We start from the raw sequence: 14,233 nt of genomic DNA, 5'->3' as shown, positions 1-14,233 counted from the left end.
TTTTTTTTTTCCTCCCTCCCCGTTTCATTTATTAAAAAAAAAAAAAAAATTCAATGAATCCGCGCGGGGCGGCAGAGGCGCGGAGCGGGACCGGCAGCCCCCGGCTCCGCCGCCGCTTCCTTCGCACGGGCGGCGGTGGCGGCGCGGGCCGGCAGCACCGCCCGCGGCCCCGGACCCCGCCGCTCCTCCGCGCCCGCGGCTCCGCCGCTCTCCGCGCCTCTTCCGCCGCCCCGCCGCCGGCCCCAGGCCCGCGCCGCGATGGAGGGCGGGCCCGGACTGCGGGGGGCTGCTCGCCTCCCCCCGCCGCCGCCTATTTTTTTTTTCTTTTCTTTTTTTTTTTTTAAGCACCCCCTCCCCTCCCCATTTCCCCCTTTTCTTGAATGAAGCGTGAGGCGGAGCTCTAGGAAACCACCGCGCCCGGCTACGCCGAGCGAAGCCGGAGCCTCCCCCTCGGGCTCCGCTCCTCCCCGCCTCTCCCCGCCCCCGCCGCTCCGCTGCGCTCCCCCCGCCGCCGCCACCGCCGCCGCCGGGAGAGCTCCCCGCCCGCGCCCGCCGCCGCTCGGAGCCGCCGCTGCCGCCGCCGCCGTCCGGAGCCGCCGCTGCCGCCGCCGCCGCCGGCAGCAGCAGCAGCGCGGAGCGCCCGGAGGAGCCGCCCGCAGCCGGCGGGTGCGCGGGGCTGCGCGGGCGGGCGGGCGGGCGGGCAGCGGCGCCGCGGCCGCGGTCCCCATCGGCACCAGTCACACCGCACACACGCCCCGTCCGCGCCCCTGTTCGGCAGCGCCCGGGGCTCTTCCTCCGCCGATACAAAGCTGCTCGGGAAATGGCAGCAGTCAAAAGCAATTTTCCGTCTTTATTTTTATTTTCGTTTTTTAATTAATTTTTTTTTGCGTGTTTTCTTGTGAAAAAGAATTAATTTCCTAAATACATGCAATTTCTTTTTAAATTTTTAAATTTTTGGGTGTGTGCGTGCGTGTGTGTGGAAGCACCGCGTTCCTTCGATCGGTGTCTGAATGAAACTACGTAAATGCATATGTCTGTACGTTGCACTGGAGGGGAAAACAGAGCACTTCTGCGAGAGCTTGGATTCAAATGTGGTTCATCTGGTCTCCAGGATTTTCCGTCTCTTTGGGGTTGTTCGCCTTCCCGGTCTGCGAGGCGGGATTTTCTGAGCTTTGACACATCTTTGGAGATGTCTGTTAAACAGGAGTCTGGGAAAAACCATTTGAAATCGTAGAAATTTTTTTTTTGCCCCGTTCCTACCCCCTTGTTGACTTGAAGCATCAAAAGCAACCAGAACTTAACGCTTCTGAAGACTTGTGATGTTTGGATTTTATTGTTGCTATTTTTCTTTTAAAGGAAACTTGACAGAGGAACATATCTATAGTCCAAGTAAGTACTTTACAGAGGAAACTTAGTTTGTGTAACAAAAAACCCCAAATCCTAATGTTGAGGTTTCTGTCATAAAGTGCATTGGATTAACGTCCATCCAAGGCTGCTTTAGCAAATTGTGTTGAATTGCAGTTTTTACAGTGTGTGTTCATCTGCTCCTTCGTGTCCATGGTAGTCCAGCACCTAGGGGAAAATGCACCTGATTTTGAATCGGTATAATATTTTTTAAGATGTATTTCAACACCGAGGAGGAAATGGTCCTAAAGTAAATTTATAATAAGTAATAAATGTGCACCTGGAAGTAAAGTATTTACAGCATTGTAATCCCTATTTATGCCGTGCATCTCAAACCAAGGAGGAAACACTGAGAAGACAAAAGTACCTCCGAGACCCCGAGAACTCCCCCACACCAGCATGAATGAAACCATGTCCAATACAATAACTGGATTATAATTTTTGGTGTTAATAATTTTATTATTATTGGCTGCTTTACTTTTTTGGGTTCATCCTGCTCCTCTTCTTCCTCTCTCCCTTCCTCTTGCTGCTTCCTCGTGGGAATTATGGCTCATCCGGGGAGAAGAGGCTACGATAACCGGGAGATAGTGCTGAAGTACATCCACTATAAACTCTCTCAGAGGGGATACGACTGGGCTGCCGGCGAGGACAGGGCATCCCTGCCTCCAGATCACTCCGCTTCTGCTGCTGCTGCGATTGCTGCTGCTGCGATTGCTGCTGCTGGGACTTCTGATCACACTGGGCTGGTGTCTCCGCACCCCGAGCCCCCCGGCTCGGCTACTGCTAGCCACACGCCCCCAGCCGAGGGGCTGCGCCCTGCACCCCAGGCCGTCCACCTCGTCCTGCGCCAGGCGGGGGATGAGTTCTCCCGACGCTACCAGAGAGACTTTTCCCAAATGTCTGGCCAGCTGCACCTGACGCCCTTTACAGCCAGGAGCCGCTTCGTGGCGGTGGTGGAGGAGCTCTTCCGAGATGGGGTTAACTGGGGCAGAATTGTGGCCTTCTTCGAGTTTGGCGGTGTGATGTGTGTGGAGAGCGTCAACAGGGAGATGTTTCCCCTCGTGGACAACATTGCCACCTGGATGACTGAGTACCTGAACCGGCACCTGCACAACTGGATCCAGGACAACGGAGGCTGGGTAAGTCCCCTGACTGCTTGGTTCCCCTCCCGGCTCTGGCCCGTGGCTGGCTGGACCCCGGTTTGGGCAGTGCCCAGGGGATGGCACTTGTGGGAGCAAAAGGTTTGCCCAGGGGGTGTCTGCACTGGGATGTGCCAAAGCAGTGCTGGCCTTCTGCCAGTTGTCAAGTTCCACCTCAGTGCAGGGTAGGGTGGAGTGGTTTGAGGTGGGGGGAACAGCTACACCTTGTGAGTGACAAGAATGAGCAAGGCTGTGTCTTTATCAGCAGTCTCCACTTTTCTGTGGTCTCCACTTCTCCTGTCCGCCCTCACCTGTTGGCAGAACCGAGGCAGGTTCCTAGCCAAGGCAGGTCGTGCAGTAGGGTGGGAGGGGGCAGCAGAGATGCCTATCCAGCTGCCAGGCAGAAGAGGCACATGGTGGCAGGTCCCAGGCAGTGTTGGGACAGCAGGGACCACCTGTGTGTGCATGCAGTATCCCCAGCCGTGAGGGGTGATGCACCAGACTAGTGTGCAACAAACATGAGATCTTGGTGTTACCAGCAAGCAGGTAGCCATCAGTGACAGTGTCTGCCACTGTGGTCGTCACTGGAGTGGGGTTTTATGGGATAAGATATGTCTAGAGTGAAAAATCTTCATCTTGAGATGAAACAAAGGTGCTGGGAGCCGTGTCTGTGGGATTGTTCTAGAAAATGAGTGATGGGCAGCTGTGTTTCTGGGGTAGAGATCTCCTCTGTCTGGGACAGCTTCAGCATCAACTAGAAAGGGAAGATTTCCATTTGTGGAAAATTGATAGCTTTTTCACTTGTAGTCAGTCCAAAGCCTTTCCTTTTTCTCTCTCCCCCTCTTTCCAGAAGTAACTGCATTGAATTAGAAGGATATCTGTTTCCTTTTTTCCTTTATTAGTTTGATGTACTGGAACAAAATGTGGTCCCAGCCACTCTCCCACAAACCAAACCTGTTGTATGTATAGAGCTTATGATATTACTGTTTTGGAGGGAGAAATGGCAAAAGTTTTACTGAAGAAGAAACCTGGGTTGAAAGCTGGAATAACTCACCTAGCAATGGAGGTCAGCTAGGTAGGACACTGGCAATTTCAGGTTTGGTCCCCTGTGAAATACAGAAAGCTGACTCGATTACACAGCACATTTTTAAGAGGTGCTTAAGAGGTAGGAAAATGTAAATTACATGTATATTTCCCACTTACCATGTTTTTCAAGCCTGGTGTTTGTTAGCCCTGGGTCTCTTGGTAAATCAGTGTTAGGCTAAATAATGTGCTGCCTGTATTGACCATCTCTGTTAAAAAAAGAAGGTGTTGCCTTCTCTGCTGCTGGACCTGCCCGACTAAAGGGGATTCGTGTCCAGGGATGCAGAGGACATCTCCTGCTGCTATAACAGAGGGAGCAAGGCTTTGGGGCCCTTTTCTCAGCAGGAATCCACACTGCACGCCTCCCAGAGGAGTGCTGCTGATCCCTGGCTACGCTGGAGGCAGGATTGTTCTCCTGCTCTCCTCCGCTTCCATTAAGAATAAAAAAAAAAATCAAGATTCATGGGGCCAGAAGGGGGAGCAAAAAATGTGTGTGTGTGTCTGTGTATTATATACAAATATGCACATATATACAAACACACACTTATGTATATACACACAATACATACAGCATGACTCCAGCACTTGGTTGTTGGGACCACACTTGGGAGAGGGAGGTCTATCCCCTGACCTTGTAGTTCATGGGTTTGTTAGTGTTCTGGGGGTCTTTTTTCACAAAAAAGATAACTGGAGTTAAAAATAAATCTGAATGGTTCAGGCTTTTGGAGACCTTGGCTTGTTCAGAGATGAGCAGCTAAAGGGTTAGGGATTTTGGGATTGCACTTCTGGGCTGGGATGCCTAACTTGTGCGTAAGTCCCTCCTCAGGCTGGAAACCCGTCTGCGGAGCTGGGGCCCTCAGTTCGCTCCAGAGCCAGTGAAGTCATTCTGTTGACTCCAGTAAGCTTTGGATCAAATCGTAAGCATGCTGGAGATGTATTGTCCTGTGGGTGTATTGTGTAAAGAGAAACATAAATAATGAATAAAACCGAGAATGTGAAAAGACAGGTGTTACCAGGCATGATTGGTCAGAGGAGGTGAGTGCTGGAGCTGCTGCTCGACAGTTAGAGGTACAACAAACTCAGACTGTAAACAATGACTGCCTTTAAAAGGAAAGGATACTTCTCACTGATAGCAATTTAATTGTTTATTGAGGTTTCCTACCAACAAAAGCTCCAGAATTTGGATGCACGTGATGCTGCTTACTGTCACTTGTTATTTGTAATGTACACATGGAAGATGTGCAAAATACTACCTGAAGGTGGCTTTTGCCTGTCTCTCTGGTACGTGGCTGGTACCTTTGAACCCTAGTGTTATTAAACACAGGCAAAAACCTTATAGCTGGTTACAAAGAACAAAAGACTAACATGAAATTGCAAACACAGCTTTTGAAATCCTCTCTTCAGGCAGAAGAAATCAAGGAGGGCATGGGGTAGTGGATTTGTCTTTTTTTTTTTTTCCTCTTTCTACATTTCAGGATCTATCAGTGTAAAAGGATGCTTCAATATATGTGCTTGGTCTTCAGCCTGCCTCTTGCACCATACCCCATGTATGAACTTTATTCATAAATAGCTCTTTCAATAGCTCTTCCAGCTTTGTATGTGGTCATGCTTGGTAGGACTTCAGCTCAGCCTCTTGCAAGATCTCCCTGTCATGCAGGGCACTACAACAGGCAGGATCCCTGTCTGCTGTAGCCTTCTTCTCCTTTATATTTTGGCTTCTTGGCATTTTGTGGAGTGGTAAGTTTATTAGAGGCTGCACAGTACCAGAGAAGAGAGCATCACAGTCATGAGAGCATGTTTTACACAGTGGGTAATTTGAGCAACATGGGCCTTGTGTCTCATAAATGGGCCTGTGCCTTACACTCAGGTCTGAAATTTGGTTGACATGTTTTTCTTATTTGTCTGTTTGGTCTGAATCCATTCTATAAGTTGGCAGTGTGTTTTCGGGGTGTGAATTCTTTTAATTGCAAGGGAAACAAAGAAGGAAAGCATAATTGCAAGGGCAGGGTGGGAGGGGGATATAGCTGGTGGAGTATAAATTTTAGGCACTAGACGTCGCTGATAATGGTGTCTGGGCTTGTTAATGCTCTTACAATACACAGCCTCATGGGTTTGTTCAAAACTTAGAAAAAGCAACAGATGGGGACTGCACATAATCTGCATTATTAGCTTGTGGTTCTGGTGGCAAATAAATGCCCCTTTCAAAGATTTTCACTTTGGCCAGGACACCGCAATATTGTACTTTGGCCTGATAACATCTTAATTGTATTAAAAAAGAAGAAAGAGGAGAACTAGCTCATCTCTGCAATTTTGTGCTCCTTGGTATAATATATGCTTTCTGATTAAAAACTTAATGGCTTCATCTTAATTTCCAGAGCTGCAGAAGGACTGGCTTGGCAATGGCCTGCCGCACTTGGCAACTTTTTTTGACATTGATGTGGGGAACACTGAAGGGATGCAGTTGGTGTGGGTGAAACAACTGTGTTTGTCTTGCAGTGATGGGCTCCCTCTTTGGTCACACAACCTAACAGACGTGGGAGCCACGCTTAGCTCTGGGCACTTCTGGTCCAACATATGGCTTTCTCTCCAAGCTGTTCAAGAAAAACAAGAGTATGAGCACTACAGAAGGAGACACAGGCACTGTCATATTTACACAGACATGTACATTTTTGATGTAAAGTATGAAAAGAAGCCCAGGTGAGAGAACCAGAGAAAAAATTCAGCCAAGAACACTTAATTTTAAATTACTCTATTTACATTCGAAGCAGGAATGCAATGGCCATGTGTTTTCATTTGATTCTGTTCCTTTTTTGTGGTTTTTTATATTCTGCTCGAGAGTTAAGGTCACATACAGGGAAGGATTTAGATGTCTGAAGAGGACCTTAGGTGGAACATAAGCGCTTGCATCCTCCGAGTGCAAGCCTAGCCAAAGTGGTGGCAGAAGTCCCTGGCTTCTCACTGTTCCAAGCTGGTCAGGAGCTGATTCTGCCATGCAAGAAGGGAGAAAATTCGGGGCTGTGTGGGACACCATTCCCAAGAACATTCATATCCTGAACTAGCCAGCACCCATTAGCCCAGCTGCTGTCACTTAGGTGCCATCCTCTCCTGCAAAATCATCTGAGGAGAAGTCCCCACTTTTCCTGGTGGCTCCTTAGTTTAGGCCTCTTCTGAGCTTTGGCAGTGAGACTTTCTCCAGCCTGGCAGTGAAGCATCGCATTTCCAGCATCTCTGGAGGTTTCACCTTCCAGATGGCTGCTGATTTTGCTGAGGTGTCTTCCCCTCTGGCAACAGGACTCCTTCTAATTCTGCAGTGGTGAGATTTCATTTGGTGGAGGATGAAGAACTAGGTTGTCTAATTCCTGCAGTCTGATGTGTTTTCTTAGGTGGCTGTCCACAGCCAAATCAATAAATGCTTCTTACATGAGCAACGAGACCCCGGGTTTCTCTTCTTCTGAGCTGACTGTCCTAATCGCTGAGCTTCCTCTTTTATTTTGTGCCTAGTAAATAATTTGTTTTCTTTGCTTGGTGGCACACCTTGGAAAGGAAGCTGGGAGGATCTCTGTGCCCTGCAGTGGTCCATGGCTGTGTCATGAAGGTGAGGGATGGCAGATCTGCCTCCAGGATAGATCTAGAGATCATGGATCAGCACGGCACAGGGCCCTTCCAGAGCTCGGTCATGGGGCACTGACCAAAATCCCATCCCTTTTGGGCTCTGGATTTCAGCCGCTCTGCCAGGCACCCACCTGCACAACACTCTGCTTCTTGTGCAAGTCCCAAGCAAAAGCCTCTTGCTCTTTCAGCACAGGACCTCACCTTGCTTGGAGAGGGATGCCACGTGCTTTGCCAAGGAGAGCATGGAGCAGAGGCGCTTTGACTTTCTTTAGCGGTGACGCGCGGCCTTGTAACGACTCAATCCCCAGTGGGGCTAACCCCAAGTCACTGTTTGACTGGTAAAAGGAAACTATCTGAAATCCACTCAGTTAAATAAGTGAATTGGCAGTTTCAAGTGTTGCACCTTCTAGGTCCTTTGCCAGTTTTTGTGGCTTTGTGGGTTTATTATCAAATTCTCAAAATATTATCAAAATATTTTTCTTTTTGCTGTTGCTGAAGAGAAAGAAATTCATTCTGTGGAGGATCTGTGCCAAAGCAAGGAGAAGAACTGGGGCAAAAAGAGAAAATGGTTGTGGTTCTCTAGTCCCTTTCATTTATAATAGCTTTCTCTGTAACTTGCAAAAACAGTGAGCTGCATATTTTCTCAGAAGTCTGGGCTTTTTCTAAAAAAAATAAAAAAAATGTATTGACTGTGACCTTTAAAATTTTAGAACCAGGGGTCTCACTTGTGGAGATGATGTAATTTGCCTTGATCTTGCAAAGAACTGTAAAGTTCAAACAGCAATCCTATTAAAAAGTTTTACTTTACTTTCAATATTGAGAAATAAGTTTGTTCTGTGCCTGCACTAACACAGGCATCTCCCGAGCTGCTGTGTTAGCTCTGCTGGACAGTAAGGAGCTTAGGTTTTTTGAGTATGTAGCTTGAAATTCAGAATCGGTAATCCATGAAGAAAATCCAGCTGAATTTTTCTGCCGAGGCACAAGTGTTCCTCCGATGGCGGAGCACGGCTCTAGCAGGAGAATCACAAGACCTATGCAGTGATGTGTGAAATTGCATGTGGAGCAGAAGCATTTTCCCAGGGGCTGGATCCCAGGGTCTGGGCTTCCGAAGGCAGCATGGGAACTTTGTACTGCATCGCCAGCAAACATCAAGCCCTCGTGCTCAACACAGGTGTCCTTGATGAGAGAGAGGGTCATCTTTCAGCAGGTTTGGACCTGGAATGGTGCAAGGAGGTGGATGCAGAAACAGGAGTCGCGCTCAGGTGTCGCCCTGAAACCTCTTCTGTGGTTTTGGTCTCGTGTGGTGGTTTGTGCCTGGCGCACAGAAAGCCAGACTGGTGCTCTGCCATCGCCACGACGGGGTGCTGGGCTGGGGCTTGGGGCAAGGGTGACTGAAGTGGTGGCTCTCTGCTTGCTGGAGCCAGATGCCAGCAGTCGTGCTGTGTCCTTGTCTCCCATCTTGCTCTTTAGCCCCCTCACCAAACCAGCCCAAAGCCTTTTATCACCACGGTCCTGCCCCAGGGCTCTGGTAAGGCAGTGGCCACTGGCTTCTGACCTGAGCTCTGGGTAGCCCCAAACTAGGTCAGCAGCTTGGGCAGTCATGGAGCTAAAACACTGTGTGAAAGATCTGATTGAATAATGACTATCCTGGTAGCAAAGAGGATTTTTTTCTTCTTGCCTGCTTTATTTCCATCCCTTTTGGTGATCAGGGCTATGGTGAGACATTCTGGTTCTTTGCCTGCTTTTCCTTTCTGCTTCAAGGTGGACCAGCAGTCCCCAGCTTCCTGACTGCCCCCTTCCATCCCTGCTGCTGGTGCCAGGCACTGGGTGCTGGGCACTGTCACCTGGCCCTCAGGAATTGTGTGTGCCAGGTCTGGCCTTGCCCTGCCCACCTCCATCCCTGTTTTATTTTCCTTCACACCCTTGGGAGGGTGGAGCCCAGCCCTGTTTGGTTTGTTGGTTTTTTAAAAATAATTTATTTGTGAGCACCTCGTGGCTGCCCTCCTGCTGATTTAGTAATAATAATAACAACATTAGTTACTCAGTGGCAGCAAAATACTGATTATTTCTAAGGGCAGTACCAGCCTGTTTTATTTTCCATTTCATATATAATAATAGGATGGATGAAGGTATGTGATGCCATAAATCTTCTCTTCCCCAGCAGGATAACATCCAGGCCTTGGCAAACATGAATGCTGATGACAGATTTGAGGGATTTTTATTTTACTCTGGCTTTCAGTCTCATTAACAATCTGATGGCTTTTTTTTTTTTTTTTTTGCCTTTTTTTTTTTCCTTTTGGCTTCCAAAAGACTATAAACCATATAACTTTTTCAAATGCATCTGAAAGTCTGGAATTTATTTTCTGTTATTTTATCTTAATGTTAGTTTGCTGTCATAATTACTGTATATTGATAGACTTTGCAAAATTCCCCCTTGCTGGAAAGTTCCTTGCCAGTTTCTGGATTTTACAGTTAATGAGTAAGAAAACAAGTCTTATGTTAGAAAGTGTTGCCATTGACTTCAATAGGAACAGGAAGAGGCACTTAATTGGACAATTGTAGTTGTGTTTACTTTGTATACGTGGCAAGAAAAATAAGATCAAATGAAAAAGCCACAGGTTTTCAGCTAATAGAGAAAACCAGCCTTTTCTGCAACACATGATTAACCTTTGGGTGTTGTTTTCATGGGAAAGCTGTGAGTGAAAGTACTGAGCTGCATTCAGGAAAGGTTTAGATATTTATTTATAAGAGTTAAGGAAAACATCTATGCTTCTGTTTGAGTCAAATTCCTTGAAAGGGCAGTCATACACCTTGGGGTAAATTTAACATCAGCTGCTGAAATCAGATCACCAGGTACTGAGGGTAGAGCTTTCTCCAGGTAATGCTGTTTCGAAATTATCAATTCCATTACTTCTCCCCCAGAGCAGCTGGTGTTGGTCGGTGACTGGGGATACTGGGATGGATGCACTGCTGGTCTCATCCAACCAGTGAAAATTTACTCCTGCATGTGTTTTGTTAAGATAATTGTAAATGCACTTGGTGTGTTTCTAAGAGCACCCACATCACAGAGTTTGCTCGTGTGCTGACGGGAGTTCGGTTATGCATTGCCACTTCTCATTTAAAGTTGCAAGCCAATCCTCCCTGTATTTGTCATCGAAGTTCTGTGAAAAGAACCAGGTGCTGGGTTAGTGGTTTGACTCGATGATCTTAGAGTTCTTTTCCAGCCTAAAGGATTCTGTGATTCTATGATTTTGCATTAGTTGAAAGAAATAGTCTGGATCCTTCAGTGCATACATAATTTTATTGCTATTTTTTTAGGAAGCATAAAAAGAATGATTCCGCTTTGTTGATTGAAAAGGCAGCTTGGTGGGTTTCAGGACACTTCAGTGAGTAATTTAAGAATGTGGGCCAGGTACAATGAAAAAGGAAAGGCCCCATTATACCCCACACAGAGACTGAAAGAGGCCATCACACAGTTGTTTGAGAAAGTAATTGAGAGTCAAAACTTAACTTCCTCTTCTTGCTCTAGTACTGAGTGCACGATAGGAAATGGGGCAAATCACTAATATCTCTCTTTTTCAGTTAACCTATATATGAAATAGGTATTCTTGCTATATAGCACACAAGGTATGGGAAATTTGTTGTTGCCCATCGTGCTATCATGAATTGAGCTGATGGTCTATAATTTTAAAAAAAAGGAGTGATACAAGGTACAATTTTGAACAAAATATCCAGTTTAGTAATTTGGAGCTTAGAATAAAGCTCAAATCTGTAGCATTGCATTTTATCATTGCTGGAGCTTGCTAGCCTGGGAAAGAGCAAAGTGAGTCAGGTTGTGAAAGTATCTTGGGTGAGATTTGAGTGGAGAGGAGATAAAAAAGAAAAAAGGAGTTAAATGGAAATTAAACGTTTTCAGTTCCACTGTTTGGATGTGTTTAGCAACCCTTGTGATGGAAACAAATTAAAAAGATGGGTTTCAGGTGTTGATGTTTAGTTTTTGTATAGGGGAAGGGTGAGCCATGAGAAATGGCAAGTGATAGTGTTTGTGTTTTCCTTTAAGTATCAGCACAGTTCATTAAGTGTTTCAAGAAGGAATTTGTCTTTCCTTTTCTATTCCCACTGTATGAAAAAACTATCTGTGGCATTTCAGGGAAGGAGTAGTATAGGAATATCATATGCACCTGTAGGAAGTATCTTTATCCACTTGTATTCTTTGTTTCCATTTACAAGCTTCATTAAATGTTCAGATGCAAGCAGCAAAAGCAATTTTAAATTTTTTTTTTTAAAAAGTGGGTAGTAATCAAACCTTTCGGCTTAACCATGAGCTTGAAGTTACTCTTAACTATCTTGCTGAACTAAGGCTTAGGAGACAAAATCCTTGTTACGTGCCTTGGAGAGACTTGCATAAGTCACTAGAAAGATGGAATAAGACCACAGACAGCAGTCCAGTGAAATCTGTGGGACAGTCCTGTAGCCTGTTTTTGTGATGGAATAATTATTGCAGGCTTTTCTCTAACAGAATGAGCTCCTTTCTTAAGAATATTCTTCACATGTTCAGACTTGTTATAAGATGTAGCAGAGGATCCTATTTCTAATATCTTATTTTTAATAGAGAAAAAAGACTTAGAAATAAATCAAAGATAAATACTCTAGTAAATGAGTTGGCATTTCCATTGGCAGAATAAGGTGGTCAGTGCTGTAGATAGATAAAACCTGTTGAGGTTTGATTCTCAAGAATGAACTCACAGCTTAAGTAAAAGAAAAGACACTAAAAAACTGTAGTAATGACTCCCTTGTTCATAAATGAAGCAAATTCTACACTGCGCTCCAAGTGTCTGCAAATCTTTGCTCAAGTCAGACATATCCAAAGCCCCTCTCCTGAAGTGATCTGGCACATCACGTTAAATCACACTCTCCAAATATCTAATCCCCTGTCTGCTGCTGGATGCACAAGGTCCCAGATATAACTGAGAAGGAATCCTAATGCCTGTGTTATTTCCAGATTCCAGCTTGACCTGTTCCTTTCTCTGTTTTCCAGATCTGCAGTAATTAGCAGCACTGCTGTGGAGCTTGGCTGAGGGAAAGGCTTTGCTCCTCACGGGGCTGGAGTGCCGCAGCAGGATGCCCTGACAAGGGAGAAAATAAACCAATCTCTTGAAATGTCAGGTGGCAATCAAGGCTGCGAGTAAATGAGCTGGCCTGGAGTCTGTTCAGGCTTCTGTGGTAGCTCACGGCTGTCTGAAAAAAAATCCCTGCAGCAGAACATCCATGTATTTGGCTCTGGACTGAATGTGTAGAATTCTTGCCCGTTTGGAGTCAATAGCTATTTTTTTTCAGTGTGGGTGCTAGAACTGGTGGTGTCCAGCCTCACACAGCAGTGAGCGTGGGGACAGACCCAGAAAAGGATCAGTGAAGTGTTGTGCAGAGCCCTGGTTACAGCGGGTGGTTGGGCACAGCTGTGCGGCGGTGGAAAATTGGAGCAAGGCTGCCTCTGGCTTTTCCTTGTGAATGCTTTTCAGCCTCCCCAGGCATCCTCACTGTAAGGGGAGCCCAGAATGCCACACACATCCTTCTGGCTGTGCTGTGTGGGACAGGGGTGGTAGTGTCCCCCAGGACCACAGCAGTTTTCTAGAAATTGGTCCTGCTCAGCTTGGCCAGTAAAGTGGTTTCTCATCCCCAGGGGCAAGCTGGGGAGCCTCCCTGGTGCTCTAGGAGCATGAGAAGGAGGCCTTTCCTCTCTGCTCTCAGTCTGGGTGGCACAGGTGGTATGCCAAGGCATACCTTTGTACCTTTTTACACACCAATTGAAGTGGATTCTTTCACAAGCCAATAGTGTATTTTACAAGCAACTGGGTTTTTTTGGGGTTTTTTTTCTGGTCTTTTTTTTTTTTAATACTTTATTTTCCCCAATGCACTGGGAAGGATGCTTGTGACATGGTAGTCACAAGTCCCTGCAGGCTGGGACTTCTGTGGGAGTCCAGTGACCGAAGGAAGAAGCAGCACTGGCACACTGTGTAAACTGGCCTAGGGTTTGTTTTAGAAAACTTACTTGCTTTTTTTTCACCCTCCTCTCTCTACTCCCTTCTCTTCCACCCCTGCAGACACAATACATCATTCTTGCAAACGCAACTGTTTAACTTTAATAACTGGCCTAGAGCAAAAACTGACAGTGGGAGAGGAGCTGTTTGGTTTGCAGTTGCTGACAGCTGGAATAAACTACCTGTTCTTTTAGAAGGGATGGACAGGCAGCTTGTTTGGTTTTCAGGAGTCTTTGATCCCTAAAGAAATTCCTCTCAACAAAAGGAAATAATGACTGGAACTGTGGCAGCTCAGTGTTACTGACTGCTCTTTATATGTAAGGCTCTGAGTTCGATGGGGAAGCGCTGTGTGCAGATGTCCCTTGTCTCTGTACTTCAGACCTTTCTGCTGAGAGGACTCCTCATCCTGAAAGATCACTGTCACCAGGGCCTTGGGAGAGACCCAGACTCCAGCTAAAATCAGTTTCCTATGATCAAGGTCCCCATCAGGCTGGTTTGACAGGAGCTCTTCAGAGTAGTTAAATAGCTTGGCTTCTCAAAACCCTGCCTTGAAGCAATGAAGGCTGAATGATTAAGTTAGAGATTAAATAATTTTGCAATGAATGGTTTTACCTCTGGCTCCTTAAGAAAGTCAGCCTTCTTACTTTGCCAGGTCTCAGAAGAAAATGGCAGGAGTCCCATTTCCTCTTCTATTCCCTCAAGGCCTGCCACCCTTTTTATTTTTTTTTTTTTCCTCCAGGGCCATTAGACAACATGCAGATTATTGTTAATAGGGGAAGAACAATACTGCATTTCCAATGGGATCATTAGGGTCTAAGCCACCGTGTGCCAGCCCTCAGTGTGATACTAATTTTGGCCATGTCTGCCCCAGGGTTTGGAGGTCAAGCAGAAGGGGGCTGTTGAACACAAACCCAAGCAGGACCTGTCCGTGCAGCGGGCTCTGGCCAGCCTGTACCT

General features: G+C 46.5%; 1 protein-coding gene across 2 annotated transcripts in view; it reads left to right on the top strand.

Moving 5' to 3' along the window:
- Positions 1 to 208: 208 nt before the first annotated feature.
- BCL2 (BCL2 apoptosis regulator) overlaps positions 209 to 14,233 on the top strand; it is a 96,880-nt gene continuing 82,855 nt past the window's right edge. The window contains exon 1 of one of the 2 annotated variants that reach the window (XM_030265409.4): positions 209 to 2,543. In XM_030265409.4, coding sequence (XP_030121269.1) covers positions 1,950 to 2,543 — 594 coding nt within the window. In that variant the 5' untranslated portion in view covers positions 209 to 1,949. The remainder of the gene's footprint in view (positions 2,544 to 14,233) is intronic. The other variant, XM_004175519.6, reaches the window with a different exon arrangement.

Source organism: Taeniopygia guttata, chromosome 2 (genome assembly GCF_048771995.1).
Source record: "Taeniopygia guttata chromosome 2, bTaeGut7.mat, whole genome shotgun sequence".
Taxonomy (NCBI): Eukaryota; Metazoa; Chordata; class Aves; order Passeriformes; family Estrildidae; genus Taeniopygia; species Taeniopygia guttata.
Note: the sequence above shows the minus strand (reverse complement) of the source record. Positions and strands in the feature narration are given on the sequence as shown.